The sequence below is a fragment of the Porites lutea genome, chromosome 2 (assembly GCF_958299795.1).
Source record: "Porites lutea chromosome 2, jaPorLute2.1, whole genome shotgun sequence".
In the NCBI taxonomy this organism is placed as follows: Eukaryota; Metazoa; Cnidaria; class Anthozoa; order Scleractinia; family Poritidae; genus Porites; species Porites lutea.
The window spans coordinates 9,121,726-9,142,787 of NC_133202.1; the positions used below are offsets into that span (position 1 = coordinate 9,121,726).

A 21,062-nucleotide genomic window follows, 5' to 3' on the forward strand; every position below is an offset into this window, starting at 1 on the left:
GAGGGAGAAATTGATGCAAAAAGTGGAGGGAAGGGAAGATTTACCCCAGGTCAGGAGGGTAGTCTGGATTACAAGTGACAGGGATGATTAAAGGATTTTTTGGGGTTTGAAATTTTCGGTTCCGGGATTTTTTTGGGGAGGAAAATTTGGCAAGTATTTTTTTGGTGGATTGATTCATGATGGTGCCCGTGTTGTTCTGCGATTTAAGGACACAAAACTTTTTGGCCCCATTCAATCATCCCTGTCACTTAAAATCGGGAGATTTGCCCTCCTTTCCTCCCCTCCTCTCCTTGAGACACTTGTAAGAAGTTCAATTTCCACTAACTGACCTTACCTCGTTTCCAAGGTTTCTCACCTCAGGGGACAAGCAAATGGAAGAATGTGGTCAGGATTGACCACAGTTTGTTTTATCTTTAAGTGCTCCTTTTTTCGAGGGAGGGAGGAGGAAAGCTCTAGTTTGTTGCCTTGCTGACTTTCTTTGACAGACATTGTACTAGTCTACATTCCTATAATTTTGTTTTCTTTTTGCAGATCCCAACCATAATGGCTGACAGCACAACAGATCTGACCATAAATATTCTGCAACACTCCCAGTTTGAGTCTATTTATCTTCACCGCTCAAGCAACATTGAAGTGTGTCTACTTGGTAAATCCCCTGTGAATCATCCAGTCACTTTCCCAGAAGGGGTTTCTCAAGACTTCCAGTTTTTGGTTCATTGGGAAAAAGAGGAGGAAGATGAAAAGCTTGTTTGTGAACGAGTTATCAGGGAGGGGGTGTTCCCCACTACAGAGCGAAAGCTGAAGGAAGACAAAGAAAGGACAGCAAGAGACATGGAGAAGTTAGCAGCGGCTCTTGTAGATGGAATAAAAATCCTACCTAAGGGACATCAACAAGGAAAACCAAGCAATGGAAAGCAGGGTAATTGATCAGATCCTTCACTGCACTAAAGCAATGGATGCTTAAAAGTGCTGTCTCATGAACTATTGCACTGATATTTTATCAAACATTTTGTTATCTTTGGAATAAAACAGCATTGAACATAGAGTCAGGGACTGAACTTATTCTCTTTTGAAAGATTTCTCAGAGAAAACTATTTTGCAATCATAGATTGTAGACTGATCTGGTAAAACTAGGACTATTAACAAGCGACTAGCACTTTTGTTTTATGCATTATTTGCACTACTGTACCCTGACTAGAATATTTTACAATAATTTCAGGGTGTCATAATGGAAGAATCAAACTGATTTAAGTATGGAATCTAGCATTATTTTAGAAAAATAAAACAAGCCAAATAATAATCAAAAAATAAATAAAAGGATGGTTTACACTGTTCCACCTTCTCTCTCGCTTTTTGTTTCCCTTATGTACCAACATCATGTTTACATGTGTAAGTATTTAACCAAGTGGAGAACTTCTTGTCTCATCTTCGGTTCCATGTTACAAATTGTATGCATGTACACATGTTATGTTTTTATTCCTTGACAATGTGCACAGTGTATCAAAGACAGCTGAAAAAGAAACTACGTTTTCATTTGAGTCACACACAGCTTTTGACAACATAACCTTCATTCTGTCTTACTTCTTCCGCATAGGTTCTGCTCAAGCAAAACCTTCCTCAGTGAAACCCAGTAGCAATGTCCCTAAGCCATCTCCTACCGGAAGAAACTACCCAAACATTGAGGAGGAAGATGAGAAAAAAGAGTTCTTTGACACTGATGAAGAACTGGAGAAAAAGATTGACCTTCTTGCGAAATGGGTAAAAGAGAGTAAACACTGTGTAATGTTCACTGGTGCAGGAATAAGTACAAGCACTGGGATCCCTGATTTCCGCAGTGGCATGAACACTGTGCTTAAGACAGGCCCTGGTGTCTGGGAGTTACAAGCAAAAGGTGTGTCACGTAAGCCAGGAGCAGCTCTTCCTAACATGCTAAAAGCCATACCATCACTTTCCCATATGGCTATAGTAGAGATGCATAAGGAGGGCATGGTCAAGTTTACTGTGAGCCAAAATGTGGATGGTCTCCATTTACGCAGTGGCATCCCCAGTAATGAGCTGGCTGAACTTCATGGAAATACAAATTTGGAGAAATGCACTACATGCGGAGCTAAGTATCTGAGAGACTTCAACGTACGCACTGCCAGGTGGGTTCATGATCACAAGACAGGCCGATTTTGTGATAACCCAAAATGTCATGGGCCACTGGTGGACTCAATCATAAATTTTGGGGAAAGCCTTCCCAGTTATGAACTGGAGGAGTCTTATCGGCAAGCAAAGAAGTCTGATCTGATCATCGTGCTTGGTTCCAGCCTTCGTGTCAATCCCGCTGCTGACATTCCTGCCGAGGCTGTCCGTCGCAAACAGAAGCTGATCATCTGTAATCTACAGAAAACACCTCTGAGTCGTTATAGCTCCCTTGAAATACACAGCCAGATAGATGCTGTTATGAAAGGTCTTCTGGATAGGCTTGGCTTGGAGGTCCCACCGTTCAGAGTCCAGCGACGCTTCGCCATCGAATTAAGCCCAGAGAAAGTCTTGATTCAAGGCCTTGACCTGGTGTGTGATACCCCATATTCATTCTTCAAGCATGTGTTACTGCGTGCATCTCAGGAAGTTAAAGGAACCAAGAAAGTCATTGATGAAAAAGTCCTTTCTAAGGAGCCTCTTGAAATGCAATTTAAAAAAGGGCTCACTATCTCGGAAGAAAAACCCTTGATATTAGACATTGAGTTAGGTTTCCATGGCCATTATGGTGAGCCAAACATGTCATTCAGTGATACCATAAAATGTCCTGGGAAGACCATATTTTGCACAGAGTATGATCTCACTAATGGACAATGGTCCCTGAAAAAGTACGAAAAGTAACTTTTGACAAAAAAGAAAGGAATCTTTATGTGAACCATGCAAAAGTAGTCCTAGGTTTCAAAAAGAAAAGCCATGGTCAGAGCAAGATTTAGAGAAAATGAGCCAAAAGCTCTAGAAATCTAAATCTAAGTGTTATTTAATGTCAGCAAAATTTATTTACTCAGTGCAACAATGCATACTGACAATTTTAAGTGCCTTAATAGAATGTGTAAGAACAACTTACAAAATACTAAAAAAACTTTAGTGTGCAGAAAATTGAGGCCTTACTTTCATGTAACTCCAGTAAATAAATTTGGTAAACTTTTTATCAATAATTCATAGTAGTAAAAATCTTTTACATAATGTTATTATTAATGATACTGTTACATTATAGTATTATTTCTTTCTTTTTTTTTTAATTATATGTGAAAAAATTGGGGATGAAATCTATTGATTTGTGTCACCATTCTTTGCATGAAATTCTTCAGTAAAAAGTAAAGCTTTTAAGCAGAAATTCTGAGTTTTTGTCCATTGTTGCGTTTTATGACCCTAGACAGTTCACCCTCACCTCCTCACGCTAACCCATACCTTGCTACTCATCCCTATCAGCCCCCCTCCCCCCCCCCCCCCCCCCAAGGTACCCGGGTATGTACACTGATTTTATACGGCAAAAGACGCAAAAGATACTTACTTCCGGTAAATTCACCAGCTCAACCTCGTTCCCAGGGGTCTCTCCTACCGTTCAAGAAAGAGGAACTGGGAACGTGGTTGACCCAGTCCTCCATCGTTCGTTATTATACAAAATTCCAAAATTCTGTCAAATTTACTGCGCGCGGTATTTGAATTATAGCTGGGTGACAATTTTTTCATTTGACGAGCTGACGACGTTAGGTTCCTCAAACAGACACCTTGTATTTGAGGTAAGTCTCATTTAGTCGAGCTAATTTCAAAGGTTTGGTTTTGTTAAGTAAGTACAGCTCGATCTTCTTCTCTGATCAATCTTCAGAGGGAGTGAAATGGCAGCTTTTGTTTGAATTTCTTTAGACGTAATTATCATTCAATTCCATTTCTAAGGAATCAAAACTAATGGATGTATTTAGTCCTTCAAACAGCAAACCAGTGCAGCTGTTCGTTTAGTAATAAATTAACGGTTAATCATCGAACCTTTTATCTCTGTTCTACATACCTTCTGCTCCTGCTCTTTCACCTTGTCAGAATGGTAGTTTGGTTAGGGATAGGCTTGTCTTCTTTATCAGTCGCTTGGTCCACTCTGACTCCACAAGGAATATTAAACGATGGAGCCAAATTTTAAATCCTCTTTTTATGCAAACAAACAAAGATCTTGTGTTTCAAATTTCCTATAAAAGCGCGCGAAATGGGCCTTTGGCGCGAAGGGGCTTGGACAGTGTTGCGAACCCATTGCGGAGGCACTCAAGGGAAATTTGGGTACCCTGTTTAAGACAAACTTCTCATTTCGTTACCCTGTTTAAGACAGAAGACACTACTTTCCGACCCTGATTTGCTTTGTTTTGCATTCAGAACTAAGTAATTTTTCACAATAAATTCGTGGAAATAGATATTTAGGAAAAAAAATTATCAGTATTGCAAATGTAGACTGCTCATGGCAAGTCTTCACACTCTTTGAAAGGCTTTCAGTTCAAAACGACACCCTGTTCAAGACGCTTAAGAGTGAAATTGTATACCTTCTTTAAGTCTCAAGACCTTGAAAACCATACCCTGTTTAGCAGCACTTACCCGCGTAGGCCAAATAAGGGAGTGCCCCCCCCCCCCCCCCAGGTGTGAACCCAAGACTGAAGACTGAACAGCAGCATCAACAAGAAGGTCTGTAGATCTTTTCCAGCTTTTTGTTATGTAAAAAAATAAAAATACAAAAGTGGTCTTGAAAAGGGAAACTGAATCAAAACAAATACAACTTGATATTTTTCTTTTTTGTGGTGTTATAGTGCATAAAAATCATGGCAGCCAGGTATTCTACACGCCCCAAGCGAAGGCCGAAACCTCACCCATACAACAACTTCTCTAGTGAATTTGAAAAGAAGGAGTATTTTGATACCGAGGAAGTACTGACAGAGAAGACGGATCAGTTGGTTCAGTGGATCCGAGAGAGTCACCACTGTATTGTTTTCACCGGGGCTGGGATCAGCACGAGCACAGGCATCCCAGACTTCAGGAGTGGAGTGCACACTGTGTTGCCCACTGGACCTGGAGTCTGGGTGCGCAAAGAGAAAAGAATGCAACCACCACCACAACAAAAAATTCTTGGAGCTGTGCCCTCTCACTCTCACATGGCTCTTCTTCAACTTCAACGGGAAGGTCTAATAAAGTTTATCGTGTCCCAAAATACCGATGGCTTGCATCGGAGGTCTGGAGTTGATCCTACCACGTTAGCTGAGCTTCATGGTAATACTAACATGGAAAAGTGCTTGAAATGTGGAGTGAAGTACATGAGGGATTCCTGGACTCGCACGGCGCGTGCAGTGCATGATCACCTGACTGGGCGGCGCTGTGATAACCCCAAGTGTGGAGGACCCCTGGTGGACTCCATCATCAACTTTAATGAAGACCTACCTGAAGAAGAGCTTCAAAAAGGGTTTGAGAATGCAGAGTTGGCAGACCTGTGCATAGTGTTGGGCTCCAGCCTTAGAGTGTATCCTGCTGCTGACATTCCTGATGGTATGATCAGAAGAGGAGCAAGAGTGGTCATAGTAAACCTCCAGACAACTCCCCTCAACAAATGTTGTACAATGGAGATACATGCTAGGATTGACACTTTAATGGAAGGTATCATGAAGCGATTTGGCTTGGAAATTCCACAGTTCCAACTAAAACGCTGCCTTGCCATTGAAGTTACATCTGAGTCACTCACAATTCAAGGACTTGATCCTGTAACCAAAACTCCTTACTCTTTCATGAAAAGTGTAAAGGTCGATCTACCATCCCTCAGATCCGAACATGACCTCACCAAAGAGCCCTTTTATGTCAAGTTCCCAAGACATGTGAGCCCATCAGAAGGAAATGCTTTAACAGTAGATGTCACTCTCGCCTTCCAAGGTCATTACGGTGAACCAGAGATAACAATCAAGCATGTGGTTAGCAAGCTTGGAAGTACAATCTTCATGCTCAAGTTTGATGTTGCAACAGGGGAATGGGAAATTGAGAAACAATGAAAGCAGAAAGCTGTAAAAGCTGGAAAAGTACTTACAGAAAGCTTGCAAAATCTCCCAGCAGGGCATACTAATAGTTTAATTGGTTAGTAAAACATAAAACACCATAATAATAACTGCTGCCCGGTTGTCATTTTTACAGCATTTATTATGTGGCATCAGGATGTATTTTGAAAACTTTACATTATTAAAACAAAGAGGGCAGAGTGTAACTGGCAAGAATTGAGAAATTACTTGAAGATAAAGTATAATAAAACAATTATTAGATTCGGTTTTTGTGATATCCGGAATAATCAAGGTCTCGGTTATTGTTATCAGCCTCAGCCTTCGGCTTCGGCTGATAACACTTACCTCGACCTTGATTATTCCGGATATCACAAAAACCTCATCCAATAATTGTTTATTATTATAAAAGTAAATACGAAGAGGAAGCTTTTGACCAGGCAATATTATAATGTGAATTGCTGAGGATACATATCAAACAATACAGTAGAATTTTTTGCAGAATATATTAGCTGTATTAGAAAGCGGCAGGTCATTTCAGGAGGGGGTGGAACCCCCTGCACCCCCCCCCCCTAGATCTGTCACTGGGTAGTTCCCTTCCAGCTAGCTAATCAGAGCTTGTAAATCAAATTTGTGCTTACACATAAGATATGTAAGAAAGAATGTGTTGTATAATTAAACCAAAGGGCAATGAAAGCAAACTCCACAAGTTTCTCTTAACATCATCAGCAGATGATCAAGAGTAAAGAAATATTATACTAAAGAAATACTAAATTGGTTTTCAAAGGGAGAATTAATCTTAAACAAATTCTCTCAACTATTCTTAAAAGAAATATATGGAGATCAGTGTGGAGAATCTGTAAGTGGATCGTGGTGCTTAAAGGGTTAATATGGACTCCTTTCTTCCACAGACCCTCTTTTAGGTTTCAGCAATTCCATGTAGAAATAATATTGTATTATGTGTTTTAAACAGTATTAGAATTTTTAGCTTGCAAACCATATTCAAAATCACTTTTATTTGTATTAAAAAATCACAGAAATAAGTCTTTTTCTTGGATTAATAAAAATTTTAAAGTCCTGAAAGATTTGATCAGTCCCATTCAATGTTCCATGCTCTCAGTGAGGCAGCCAGGATGAGGAAAAAAATTAAGTAAATAAGAAAAATATAAAGAACTATAAAGAAACAGACACAATACCCTCTGTTTGTCTGTCTCTCTTATTTTTCCAAAAGGTTTGAATCTTGCACGCATGTTTTAATTTGGACCAGAATTATTAATAAATAATTTATTAATAATTCTGGTCCAAATTACTTTGGTTGATAATAAAAAACTTCAAATCACAAATGGCATTTTATGTAGTTATATGGAAAATACCTGCAACTATTAACAACAACAACAACCTTTATTTGCAGGACCATACAAGCACATTATACAGTATTGCAAAATTTTATGAATTGTAAATTAATATATAGTAATATGTTCATCAGTTCATTGATCAAACCATTCACAGGTAACTGGGTAAAATAATTTAGAATAATAATCTTAACTTTATTGTAAAGATTATTCCTAATCAAAGAGTTAATTATTTATAACAATAATTATGTAAAAGAAAGTGAACTTCGTCTTCTGTTTGATTTAGTGGATCCACAAAAAGGGCAATTCCGTATTATCTCTGGTAGTTAAATGATTGTATCTAAGTACTATCATTAGTTTTTGGTTACTTGTTCATAATTTTACTAATTTCTTTATCTCAGCTGTTCCACTTGTTAAGTCTAGGTAATTAGAAGTGGTATGATCGTTTTCAAATCGCTTATTAAGTAAGCAAAACAAACTACATATTCAGTACTAATAACTGTTGTGCACAGTGTCGCAAAAACTGAAAGATGTAAAGTGACTAATTTAATAGCTTTATCCATAGACTTATCCCATTTTATGATACAGCTTCTCTTTAGTTCACTTGGTATGAAAATTTGTCATACCATAAAATAATAATAAGTGCATTAACTTCTACATCCTTTGGAAACGAGTCTTCTCTTTTATCCTTTTCATTAAAATGATGGGTTCTCACAGCAAATGGTGTTATTTCCATTACATCAAAGTAAATACCAATATTACCATCATTACCAGGACTGGTCCTCCCAAGAGCCCTCTGCTGATGAGTCCCTTTTGGACTGCAGATATTACAAAAATTTGTTTGAGCATTAAGGACAACAACAACTTACTGCACTTTTATTTAGTATTTCCTACAAATTTTAGGATCGTATTTTTACTCCATACAAACACCGCAATTTTACTGGTACTATCACAGAGCCTGGGTTACCTGTGGTGAAAATAAATGAATAAAATATAAGCAAATTCAGCTCCCTATTCCCTAACCCCTAATCCCCTACCTGGGTAAGGGCACTGCAAGAAAAAATGACCAGGATGCAAAAGATAGGACTTCCAGTAACCAGGACCCTCAAACAAGGGGGAAAGGGTGGCGGCTCTGCCACCCTTTCCCCTCCCCAGACTACCTATTGGCTCTCTATCCCAATTTTTTTCACCAAAGCCGATTTTTTCTTAGCCCTGGAGACAAGGTTTGCTTTTACCCCCATTGAGGAGCCTAGTCCCAGGCTTAACTCCAGGCTAACTAGCTTGCTAACCGAAAAGATGATGACCATAAGATGACCATGGCCCCTTACCAGCCCCAGTCCCCCGTTGTCCGACTTGAATATTTATTCCGTGGACAGCAATTTTGATGAGGTGACAATTTTCAGTTCTCAAACGGATAAACTTCTATTCATTTCTGCAAAAAGGTAGGCTTAAGCCTAATTTAATTGTAGCTAATTTACAAAGGTTTCGAGTTCGATAAAAATATTTCACTCAAAAATAATTTTTTTCACTCTTTGCGATCGATAGACCAAGCTTTCTGAGTTTCAAAATCTTTAATAATGTTTTTGTTGGCATTGGTCTCCATGGTTATGGCTACGGTTTGATTTAACCAAGGAATACCCTTTTTTCCTTTGAGAAAGTTTTGGTTTTCTCAAGATCGATCTTGGAGAAAATGCATGTGTATTCCACAGTTAAAACCAGTACAATTTCACGTTAGTTTATCAAGCTATCAAGCCTTTTTACTCGGATCTACATAAGCTTACCTCGATCAATTCTCCGACTCTTTAAGCCTCTCAGCAATGCAATCGAAGAAATACTAGCTATTCTGGCTTGGGACAGGCAATTGCTTAGTCCAATCGACAACGATAGAGCCGATTTTTAAAGGCTTTGGAATTCCCTTTTCCGCCTTTTAAACTTTCTTACGTGATGATGTCTGCAACCCAACAAAGTTGTCGTGTTTCAAATTCCCTAAGCGCGCGAAATGGGCCTTTTTGGCGCGAAGAGGTTTGGGCTCTGGGGACTGAATGAAAAAGCAACAACAACAACAGCAGCAGCAAAAAGAAGCGGGAAGTGGTGTGCAAGGAAAAAATTGAATCAAAACTTATCATAATATTTTTCTTTTATGTGTTTTGATAGTGTGTATCATGGCTGCAAAGTTCCCAACTGGTTCAACCAAAGCTGAATCCCTGTTCATGGAGGCCAAAAAGGACCTAAGAGAACTGGAGGATGATTATAAGACAGCAACAACAGGAAAGAAAGATTCTAAGCCAGCAGGCAAATCTAAGGGCAAAGCAGCAGCAAGCTCTAAATCTGCCTCCAATCCACCAAGGAATTCTACACGCCCCAAGCCCAAACCAAAACCTCACAATAACATCTCCAGTGAATTTGAAAAGAAGGAGTATTTTGATACAGAGGAGGTACTGGCAGAGAAGACTGACCAGTTGGTTCAGTGGATCCGAGAGAGTCGCTACTGTATTGCTTTTACCGGTGCTGGAATCAGCACGAGTACTGGTATCCCAGATTTCCGTAGTGGTATCAATACTGTGCTACCAACTGGACCTGGAGTCTGGGAACGCAAAGCCAAGGGGGTTCAACTGCCATCACAACCACAAAAGACGAAGTCTATTCTTGGAGCTGTACCCTCCCCCTCGCACATGGCCCTCCTTCGACTGCAACAGGAGGGTCTAATAAAATTTGTTGTGTCCCAAAATACCGATGGCTTGCACCGGAGGTCTGGAGTTGATCCTAAACTGCTGGCTGAGCTTCATGGTAATACTAACATGGAAAAGTGTCTAAAATGTGGAGTGAAGTACATGAGGGATTTCAGGACTCGCACTTCTCGTGCAGTGCATGATCACCTGACTGGGCGGCGCTGTGATAACCCCAAGTGTGGAGGACCCCTGGTGGACTCCATCATCAACTTTAATGAAGACCTACCTGAAGATGAGCTTCAAAAAGGGTTTGAGAATGCAGAGTTGGCAGACCTGTGCATAGTGTTGGGCTCCAGCCTCAGAGTGTATCCTGCTGCTGACATTCCTGATGGTATGATCAGACGAGGAGCAAGAGTGGTCATCGTTAACCTCCAAAAAACTCCCCTCAACAAATGTTGTGCAATGGAGATACATGCCCGGATTGACACTTTAATGGAAGGTATCATGAAGCGATTTGGCTTCGAAATTCCACAGTTCCAACTAAAACGCTGCCTTGACATTGAAGTTACATCTGAGTCACTCACAATTCAAGGACTTGATCCTGTAACCAGAACTCCTTACTCTTTCATGAAAAGTGTAAAGGTCGGTCTACCATCCCTCAGATCCGAACATGACCTTACCAAAGAGCCCTTTTATGTCAAGTTCCCAAGTCGCGTGAGCCCATCAGAAGGAAATGCTTTAACAGTGGATGTCACTCTCGCCTTCCAAGGTCATTACGGTGAACCAGAGATAACAATCAAGCATGTGGTTAGCAAGCTTGGAAGTACAATCTTCATGCTGAAGTTTGATGTTGCAACAGGAGAATGGAAAATTGAGAAACAATGAAATCAGAAAGCTGTAAAAGCTGAAAAAGTACTTACAGGAAGCTAGCAAAATCTGCCACCATAATATACCTAATGTTTTAGTTACTAACACATAAAAATATGCCACAATATCCACATACAATATCCGCATACAAATTCTCCAAACTGATCTCCATTCATTTCCTTACAGCATCAGCTGAGAGAATTTGTTCAAAGATCAAAGCATTTTCCCCTTAGGTGATCATTTTATTTATTCTCATAAACTTTTCTGTTAATTATTTATGGATATTGCCAGGAGAAAATAGATGTTGGTCACTCTTGAGGGTTAAAGGGTTAATATGTACACCTCTACTTCATGCACTCTCTTTTATGTTTCAGCAATCCTGTGTAGAAATCATAATAAAGAGCTTTAGATTCTAAGATGAGGACAACTGCAAGTGCGATATTTTCTCAATCATACTATTGTAATCCTCACATGTTAACCCGCATCATTTTGTTGGGAAAAGGTGATAGTCGCTGTCATTCTACTATGAGTTTTAGGCAGAAAGTTGTAGTGGTCAAAACAAGTTATAAAATGTTGGACGTTTTATCATTTTGCAATCAGGAGAGGGTTTAACCTGCTTCAAAAAAGATAACAGTGTTTACCTTTTTGGGTAAAAAAAGACAATAAAGCTTCCTGGGGCTTCTATTTCGTGAGGATACACCAAAAAACTTTAAGTCAAATCTTGTACTCATAGTCGTCCCCGTTCTCGAATATAAACCTTTCTATTATTGTGTTATCTGCTTTAAACGGCACCAGACTGGCAAACCTTATTTTGATCACTTTTATTCATATAAAAATATCACAGAAATAAGTATTTTTCCTAGATTAATAAAAATTTTAAGGAAAGATTTGATCAGCACTATTTCCTGTTCCACCTTCTCAGCCGCCTAGCCAGGATGACGAGACAAATAAAAAAGTGAACACAACAAAATAATATATTAAAGGACTATAAAGAGACAGACACACTACCCTCTGTTTGTCTTTCTCTTGTATTATTTAAAATGCTTTGAATCTTTCATGCATGCCTTAATGAGGACCAAAATTAATAAATTGTTTATAAATTCCTTTGGTTGATAGAAAAACTTCAATCACTAATGTCATTTTCGGCAATCCAGAGAGTACCTGCTACTATGTGAAAACTTATGGCAACAAATTGCTTATTGTTTAGGTAATGTCATTGCTGCAATGTCAAAAAAACTGAAAGATAATTTGTAAAGTGACTCATTTAACAGTTTTATTCATACACTTATACCATTTTATGATATAGCTTCTCTTTAGTACACTTTGATATGAAAATTTGTCATGCCATAAAATACTAATGATATAAGTTTACGTGGTTCTTTAAAGACTAAATTTATTGCAAACTGGTCATTTTTTTTCTATATCTACTGTTCTGCCTCCAGTCTTGAGTATGTTGTCAAGCCTACCCTGGGGTTAGTGAATTCACAATAAAAAATAACAAAAGTGATTGTACACTCTTTCAGAGAGTACATTATCAAGATATATTATTTTTCTGCCTTGACAGTTATTGAATTGTACAAACCAGATAATCCAGATTTATTTGGTTAAAAAATACTTTCAGCTTTCCAGTTTAGCTTTCTTAGATTGTAGATGGCTATCAACTACAATACTTTCTTCCAATTTCTTGTACTTAGCTGTCAATGCATCATAGATTTCGTGAGCATTGCCACATGGTTCTGCAACCAAACTGTAAGGAGGTGCAGCCTGGACCACACCCATAAAAGATGCTCCCCTCTCTGCCCTCTCTAAACCGTGTTTAGCACGATAAGCACATCCTAGGCATGCAGAATTGGCAGTGTCTTTGATAGTATAGACTGGAGCATTAAACACGTCAGCTATCACTTGAAGTATGCCCAGATTTGACGACGCACCTCCGGTAGCAAGAATGCTTGTACTTGGACCTACAAAAAATAGGGTAAAATTTTAGCCAAATTCCTACATTATAGTAATTTCAATAGTCATGACACAAAATGGCAAGATGTCATAGCATGTCATAACAAGTCTTTTTAATAAAATAATATATTCTTGACTCTGGTAATGATAAAAAGCCAGGGTAAAATAGAAAAAGGCAGTATCTGCCAGTTCTTTTTCTTACCTAACGTGTACCCAAGTGATTCTGCATGAGCTCTCTTGGCCATAAACTGTCCTTCAATAAGTGCTCTAACTTCTACATCCTTTGGAAACGAGTCCACTCTTTCATCCTTTTCATTAAAACGATGGGTTCCCACAGCAAATGGTGTTATTTCCATTACATCAAAGTAAATACCAATTTTACCATCATTACCAGGACTTGTTCTTTTAAGAGCCTTTTCAAAGGCCTCCCAAGAGCCTTCAGCTGATGTGTCCCTTATGGACTCTCTAGTAAGGGAGCCATTTTTGAAGCAAAGAAGGGCCATGTAGCCATTTTCTAGTATTAAAATATAACAATAGTATTAAACATGTCCTCTAATTATTATGATAAATTAAGAGGTTAGGAAGATAAGAAATATACCTGGCTGCCTTAGTTTTAATAACAGTAGAGATAGAAGGGACACCAAATGTGATACTGAGGCTGACAATAAAGTTAGTTCCTCCAAAATCGAGTCAACCAAGGCTTTCCCCATTTCCTTGGCTTCTTCAAATGTTATCAAAGGTATTAAAAGGAAACTCATTCTCATAATTATTACTTCAGTATCTTGAAATGGTTATCATTTCAGTAACAAACATGAGGTCAATGGTGCACTCATTTTACCACCCTCCTCACCCCAGGATGCAAAGAAAGTCATTTTTAAAGCTTGCCATTCGGGCAAGCTGAAGATAGAATATACTAGCCCAAACGTCATTTCAACTAGCCCCAAAAACATTTTGATGAGCAGAAATGATTTCACAGTTCTTCTGTAATTTGAGTTCCTCAAAAGACATCACTTGCCTGTCAGGCAAGTTAAGAACAAAGTTCACTAGCCCAATAGCAAAATCCACTAGCCCCAGGCTATCAGACACTACTTTCTTTGCACGCTGCCACCCACTTCTTCAATGATAAAGGTAAAAAGTGAAAACAAGGATGATCTGCTATCAGATAAGAAACAAAATGGTACAAGTAGTACCTTCAATTGGATTGACGAATATGTGCCCCTCAAGGGCAGGCTTGGGAGTCTTGAAACATAGCATCAGTGTGTCACTAGTGCCCAGACTTACAGCAATATCTCCTTCCTTCAGTCTCATCCCAGCCAAAGAAGCTGGATTATCACCTGTAAATGCCACAACTTTGCAGTTAGGATTAAACCCATGCTGGTCGACCATGTACTGTGATACCGATCCAATTATTTCATAAGAAGGAACAAGATCACCAAGCTTTTCTTTTAAATCTGGAGCACATGCCTGCAAGAAAAGTAACAAAATCATAATGCAGTAGGCACTTCAAACTGGTTTTCATATGCTACCAATGTATCTGCGATGTAGCCACCGGCACCGTCTGGGGTACTTCTCAAACCAATAAGAACGTGTACTGCCAGCCACTAGAGTCATCGCAGAGCTTTACCACCAGCATGCCTGTGAAGTAGAACTTGAGTCAACTTCGCAGGCATGCTGGCAGTTAAGACTGAGATGACCAATGTTGCCAGCCACTTCTGTTCTCATATTGGAACAACATCCCAGGCAGCACTGGGGGCTGCGTTGCAGGTGCATCGGCGGCATATGAGAACCAGGCCTTATGTCACAATAACAAAAGAATGGGAGGACCTTACTGCTATTCATCATAAGAGATACTGAAGGAGAGTGCAAATTCACTGAGAAGCGTTTACTTATTCAAAACCTACATTTATCCAGCATATAGAACTACAGTTGACTCTTTCTATCCCCAGTATTCACAGGGCACCCAACAGAAAACAAAATTAGAAAGTGGATGTTGACTACAGTACTCAAGTTACAAAAATTAATGATATGATTGGCATGAATTAAGTTAAAAAACCTTCCAGAGTCATGCACTTAAAAGAAAATGGTGCCCTACAGAATTATTACTGTCATAACTATCATAATGATATTGATATGTCGTTAAAAAGACTCTAATAAAGATTCACACCCCGGTAATATGGACACTGAGAGGGTCGTAGAAAGACTGTCCTATATTAAGCAGGTTGAATTTAGAGAAAATGTAAGGGCTTTCTTTCCCAAGAGACTAAGCAAACTGTCTGTAATAATGAGGTGTCTTTATTAAGCAGCTGTCCATAAAGCAAGCTTTAAGTATATCACTACTAAATTTTCAGTCCCAGATTTATCCATTACTCCAAAATCTTATAAAAAGACAACTAACCTCAAGACATTTATCTTCCCAAGTTTTGCTGTGTACATTCATTAGGTTCATACCAGATCCATCACTGTAGTCTATAGGTGCATAGTCACCAATCAAAAGACTTGCTACAAAGCTGCTAACCAAGGATATTCTTTCACAAGTATTATATACATCACAATTTGTCTGGTATATTTTTGCAATTTGATTTCCTGTGAAACGTTCATAAGCCCTGGATCCTGTTATATTGCTCAGGTTCTGTGGCCCACCTACTGCAGCCTCTAGGGCTCGGCACTGTGTCCCTGTACTTGAATCCATCCAAATTGGTGATTCACTGACAGCAAAAGAATCCTATTTCAAATTTAATGACAGTCAAGTTGCAGTTTTATTAGAAGCATCATACAGTCAACTCTCTTTTACCAGACACCTCTATAAGACAGACACCCAGAGTTGGTCCCTGCCTCTCAATAAGATGGACATTTCCTTAAGATGGACGCATAGTTCTGGTCTAAAGGTGTCCATCTTAGGGAGTGGACTGTACTAACTCGGGAAGTGAGAATAAACTCTAAAAATTGATATACCAATCTTCCTTAAAATTAATAAGCCACTCAAAAGGCAAACTTCCTACCAATAAGAGAGATGAGAAGTGTGACATCATGTTACCATGGTAGTAAAATTTCTGGATCTCAACAGTCTTTCTTGACAGACACAGCATTTGCTTTGTCCAGCAATGAGAGAAAAGTATGGGCTACCATTTTGTTCCTGAGTGGAATCATGCACAGGAAAGTCATTTTTTTGTTTATTTCTGCCATATTATTTGCAGGACCAGGGTTTGTTGAAATCCAGATATTTTGCTACCATGGCAATGTGATGTAACAACTTCTCCTCTCCATACAGCCATCCTATCATTGGTGATAGTTTCCAGTTTTGGTCAAGTCTATATAGTGATCACCGAAAAAACCCTCCGGTACCCATGCCAGCAGGGTACCTTGATTGTTTTGGATTATTATTACAAAAACGGAAAACGAATCATCACACAGAACACAATTTGACGTTGGTCTTGGAAATCATGCACTGCACAGGCTAACCTAATGATTAGTCAGTTATCTGCTCGCAGATAACTAATTTTAAGGTTATGCTGTTTTCCAAATTTAACTGTAGACTCTTAGTCAATGAGAAAAAAAGATAGTAAGTAAAATGTAAACTATAATAATGTTGCATATAGTGCATTATGCATTTTCCTAATCCTGGCTTGATTACAACTAACAACAAACTAACATACATGTACATGTATGAAATCTACAGTTTTCCATTTTCAAGAAATTACAGTGCGACTACTATAACCAGGGCCAACTAGACACAGTTGGCCAATCAGATTACGGGAAATACTAATACATTGCGAGAAAGTTAGTTGTCAATCATAATTGAAATAAACAACATAGATCGAAATCAACCAATTACAACCAACAGCCGCAAGCCCTAGGATTTTAAATCCCATGGAAAACTTTTTTCGGTTCCATGCCCAGAGATCATGGGAAACAATCGGTAACAATTTTTTGTTTCATGAAAATTCTTGGGAACCCATCGCCTAAATGTTTTCAAGGTAAATACGTTCATTGCACTCCCGTAGTTCCCTCGAAAACCATACCTGATTCCAGACCAAAATGGGCAAAGTCTATACCCGTTTTAAGACCAAAACAGTGCAAAAACCACACATGTGGGAGTACCCCACCCCACAGGGGGGTATTACACAAATCTTTATACAGGACCCCCAGGAAGGGGAGAAATGCCCTACCTTAAGCTGCTCATACAAGGATTTCCCACTTTTCAAAGTTCTCAATATTTCTTTCGCTCCTTTCTTCCAATAAACACTTCCATGTTGTTGGCCTGTCCCTGAAACACATGCTACAGATCTAAATTCTAGGCCTTTTTCTTTCAGTCTTTGCAGGACAAGATCTAACGCCTTCACCCACAGCAACGTCGGGGCGGTAACAGTAAGGCTATCCTCTTGTTTATGAACTCCGCCTTGCGTTTTGAACTCTGGAAGGTCATTATCGAACTGGACGGAAGCTTCCGTCGCAACATTTAGATCACTGTCAATAGCTAACGCCTTTAGTTGTTGCGTACTCAAGTCAAATCCAAGGAAAAGTGGACCAGCCATTTTGAGCTCCAAGTCAGGTAACCTCACGATAAACTTCGGCAGTTTTCGGTACTTCTCGGATTAATTCGTAAACATTCTCGTCCATAGATTCTTGAGCATGCGCATTGTTCTTCACGACCGCGTGCGCGGCCATCTTGTCAGAGTGACTTCGAAGTGTTGTGGCAAAGTTTCTTTGCCCTTTATCTAATTTTACCGCCTTTACGTCCACAACTGACCGATGCCTACCAAGTTATTTGTCGGTAACGTCTCGGACTCCACCACCGAGGACGACCTGAGGGTAGCTTTCGAAAAGTACGGTCCTGTTACTGAGGTTTCAATTATAAGAAATTATGCATTTGTGCATTACGAAAAGAAGGAAGACGCCGAAACTGCGATCAAAGAGCTGCACGAAACCACCCTAAAAGGAAATGAAATAAGAGTGTTAATGTCGACTACTCCACACAAGAATGGAAGCGGCCGTTCCGGTCGAGGGAGAGGACCTCCGTATCCCAGAGAACGCGACAGACGCGGCCCTCCGCGCTGGGACTATGGCCCTCCACAGTCTGACAGACGTTACCATCCGTATGACCGTGATTACAGAGGCTCTTATTCGTACGGCGGCAGAGGATACGGTGGATACGGGTATCAAACTCCATACGACACGGACTATTCGCGTGATTATTCCAGGGACTACCCGCCTAGAAGCTACCCACCCTCGTCATCTTCTTACTACTCCTCCGACTACAGATATGGTGGAAGTGAGAGACCCGTGACCTACCCTGATGTTAAGAGGCAGCCTTCCTCATGGGATCGCTAATGTCAGTGACAGCAACATTTATTTTTTAGTTGTTCCACAAACATACAGAGTACTTGACCTTTTGGCATTATGTAGATGTGCCATCTATGTAGATGTGGATCTCGTTTGTTTACACGGGTGCCGTTGTCAAGTAGGAGAATCAGAGTCTTACTGAATATAGGCCACTTGCACTAAGAGGTCACGTGACCAATGCTTCCTTTAAACAATGAGTTGAAATCTTGCTGATGCCAAAAATTGTTAGAGCACACAAAAATTATCTTACACCCGAAATTTGAGAGGAAACGCATTTAAGGGAGATATTTTATGGCACTTTGATTTTTGAGCAAAGTAGTATGATTTGTATTGGCCGCCATGTTGGAGGGCATGCTTTTGCCCACCAACATGGCGGCCAAAACTACTTCTTGCTTATATCTTGTACAACGTTTCATATTTACGCTCAGATGTGCTGTAAACGTTATCACATCATCTTTTCAACATTTTCCTTGAAGTTTAAGTGCAAAATTTGTGTTCAAAGAGAGGTAATTCATAATTTGAAAATCACATTTTGGTCACGTGACCATTTACGAACTTATTCATTTTAAGAAAATGGTTCGGGTTTGAAAAACCAAATCACCATTATTTTGTCTAAGATATGACCCATTAATCGTTTTTCGAAGGCAAAATCATGTAACTTTCATTTTCATAAAAACGACGTCACATGCCTCTTAGTGCAAATGGCCTATTGCTTCATTCTTGTAGCCGTGGAATCTATTATCATGTAAACGCCTTGACTGCTGTAGCATGTGGACAGACGTAATTCCTGTCATTTCTTCTCCTCACCTGAAAAGTTTGTGGCCCAGGGTCAGATATTACTTTTTAGGTGGAGAGAAGCGATGGCTGGAAATGTGTCTGTGCTCACAGGCTTTGACTGTTGTTTATCATAAGTTGTTTGTTCCACTTTGTCCAGCAAGCCAAATGTCATACGCACCTCTTTACTAGCCACTGTTGTATCACGGCCTCTTACTCAAAGTCAATGGGAAAAGGAACTTCACCATTGGAAAAGTTTTTTGAAGAACATACTAACCAACTAACCCATAGTAAAAATACCTACATCTTCATACAGAACTTGAAAGATAAATTCAGTGACAGTTTATGAGAAGTGTAGTCAAAAGCAAATGTAAATTATTTTCTTACCTGACTGAGGGAGTAGTGTAGCTAACTTTGGGAATTATAAGCATTTTAGTGGAAAGGGCATTCACCAATTACCTCTTAACCCTGACATGAGCATGTGTATTCTCCAAATTGTTGTTGATTCATTGTTACTGATGAGGAGAAGAGTTAAACAGTTGAGGCTATTGAGGTGATCATTTCCTGTATTCTCATAACCCTTATTTTTGATCAAGCGGTGTTATTTTAAAAAGGAGATAGGTAGATGCCGGTTACTATGAAGACTAAAGCACTGGTTTCAAGAGCTCTTCATCCAACACTAGTCCATTTTAAATTAATGATGATCTTTTGACAGGGAATCTTGTAACTTATGTTTCTATCGCAGGCATTCTTTTTTTGTCAATCGAAAAAAAAGCAGTTTTGTATAGCTCCAGCTTTATGTATTTTTTAAATTTTCTTTTGAGGTCGTGAATCTATAATATTAGCCATTTGTTGTTACAATTATTGAGTAGTTTTGTGTTATTTGCTCCAAGGAATGCTTTTCTTTTATTTTACCTGTCAGTTTTTTAATGCCATTGAAGTTGATTGGTGTTCTGCATGTTGATTGAGTGATCAAGTTTCATCTTCTTATGTAGACGGTAAATGCCTTCAAGTTTGCTACCCTGAGAAAACAGCTGACATTTTGTGATGCCTCCACTGTTTTCCCTGCAAAATGACATCTGAGAAACGACTGTCCAGAACTAGGTCGTGTTTCTGGTAGGCTGAAGCAAATTTGCTGAGCATGACAAATCAGAAGCACTACCCAGATCTGGGTAGTGAAGCATCATCAGTATGGAATTTCTCCACTCATTTCTAAGACATCATTTCACAGGGAAAGCAATGGTGGTATTTCAAAATGTCGACTGTTTTCTCAGGCCTCAAATTTGCCAATCTTTTGCTTATTTTAAACTATCATTTACATTGCAAGACTGGCATTTTATCCACAGTAATTCAGAACTTGTTAATAAATTTGCCTCTGCAAGTCTAGCTGTCTATAGTGGTAATTTTTTTTGCCGTGAAGTTTGACTTCAATAATATTAACCGTTACTTAAAACCAATTTTGTCTTTTGTATAAGGTGATAATTGTCATTATTAAAATTTTGGAAGGGTGTTCTTAACGAGAAAGGTCTTCAAAACCTCTGAACCTATGACATTCATGGTAACTAGCATTAAAGTTTGTGAAAAGGGTAAGATTAAAAATGTTATGGTCTAAAAATGTTATACAGGTTACCATTAAGAAATGGAGCAGTTAACATTATGTCTGCCCAATGTCAGATGAAATCTCCCTAGCAAACGTATTAGCAAAGAGAGTGCCACCTCTTTCAAGGAGGCTCAGAAGCATTATTTTATGAGGACGCATGGTTTGCTCCTTCAAGCTACCTCTGACCAAGCACTACCCCAGGTGCCAGAGACTTTCCATGCACAATTTCCCGTAATCATTGCTTTGACACCCTAACATCCCACTAAGGGCAAGAAAAACCTCTGGTACCCAGTGTTAGAAAATACCAGTAAGGAGCTGCTTCAAATTTACACTTCTTTTAGGACAGCTTATTACCCGTAAATATCAGTTTCCCCTTTGGGCATGTTAATGAGACAGACAAAGACAGGTCTCTTTCGTCAGTTATGAGTTCAGGAAATAGCGTTACCACTGCTGCTGTCATGGCAGCCCATGCTAG

The 21,062-nt window shown here is 39.3% G+C and overlaps 5 protein-coding genes across 5 annotated transcripts in view; 4 read left to right on the forward strand and 1 right to left on the reverse strand.

Moving 5' to 3' along the window:
- The window catches only part of LOC140927644 (uncharacterized), a 4,289-nt gene extending 1,050 nt beyond the window's left edge, over window positions 1–3,239 (forward strand). Inside the window, exons 2-3 of the mRNA XM_073377320.1 lie at window positions 532–919; window positions 1,595–3,239. Coding sequence (XP_073233421.1) covers window positions 532–919; window positions 1,595–2,865 — 1,659 coding nt within the window. The 3' untranslated portion in view covers window positions 2,866–3,239. The remainder of the gene's footprint in view (window positions 1–531; window positions 920–1,594) is intronic.
- A 1,581-nt stretch (window positions 3,240–4,820) lies between these two features.
- Window positions 4,821–6,045, forward strand: LOC140925592 (NAD-dependent protein deacetylase Sirt6-like). Its single transcript, XM_073375511.1, has one exon. It carries the CDS (start codon window positions 4,821–4,823, stop codon window positions 6,030–6,032), a length of 1,212 nt encoding a protein of 403 aa, XP_073231612.1. The 3' UTR covers window positions 6,033–6,045.
- Window positions 6,046–9,499: 3,454 nt separating this feature from the next.
- Window positions 9,500–11,361, forward strand: LOC140926589 (NAD-dependent protein deacetylase Sirt6-like). The gene has a single exon (XM_073376310.1). It carries the CDS (start codon window positions 9,547–9,549, stop codon window positions 10,936–10,938), a length of 1,392 nt encoding a protein of 463 aa, XP_073232411.1. The 5' UTR covers window positions 9,500–9,546; the 3' UTR covers window positions 10,939–11,361.
- A 368-nt stretch (window positions 11,362–11,729) lies between these two features.
- On the reverse strand, window positions 11,730–17,422 carry LOC140927645 (xylulose kinase-like). The gene is made up of 5 exons (XM_073377321.1): window positions 17,040–17,422; window positions 15,269–15,595; window positions 14,064–14,337; window positions 13,076–13,387; window positions 11,730–12,881 (listed from the first exon to the last, which is right to left on the reverse strand). Exons 1-5 carry the CDS (start codon window positions 17,403–17,405, stop codon window positions 12,538–12,540), a joined length of 1,623 nt encoding a protein of 540 aa, XP_073233422.1. The 5' UTR covers window positions 17,406–17,422; the 3' UTR covers window positions 11,730–12,537.
- A 96-nt stretch (window positions 17,423–17,518) lies between these two features.
- On the forward strand, window positions 17,519–20,373 carry LOC140927646 (uncharacterized). Its single transcript, XM_073377322.1, has one exon. It carries the CDS (start codon window positions 17,623–17,625, stop codon window positions 18,199–18,201), a length of 579 nt encoding a protein of 192 aa, XP_073233423.1. The 5' UTR covers window positions 17,519–17,622; the 3' UTR covers window positions 18,202–20,373.
- The last annotated feature ends 689 nt before the right edge of the window (window positions 20,374–21,062 follow it).

Coding starts and splice junctions, on each gene's coding strand:
- LOC140926589 (XM_073376310.1), top strand. CDS start 9,547: ATGGCTGCAAAGTTCCCAACTGGTTCAACCAAAGCTGAATCCCTGTTC.
- LOC140925592 (XM_073375511.1), top strand. CDS start 4,821: ATGGCAGCCAGGTATTCTACACGCCCCAAGCGAAGGCCGAAACCTCAC.
- LOC140927645 (XM_073377321.1), bottom strand. CDS start 17,405: ATGGCTGGTCCACTTTTCCTTGGATTTGACTTGAGTACGCAACAACTA. Junction 13,388..14,063: donor ATTCGTCAATCCAATTGAAG/GTACTACTTGTA, acceptor TTTTAATACTAG/AAAATGGCTACATGGCCCTT. Junction 12,882..13,075: donor ATCACTTGGGTACACGTTAG/GTAAGAAAAAGA, acceptor TATTTTTTGTAG/GTCCAAGTACAAGCATTCTT.
- LOC140927646 (XM_073377322.1), top strand. CDS start 17,623: ATGCCTACCAAGTTATTTGTCGGTAACGTCTCGGACTCCACCACCGAG.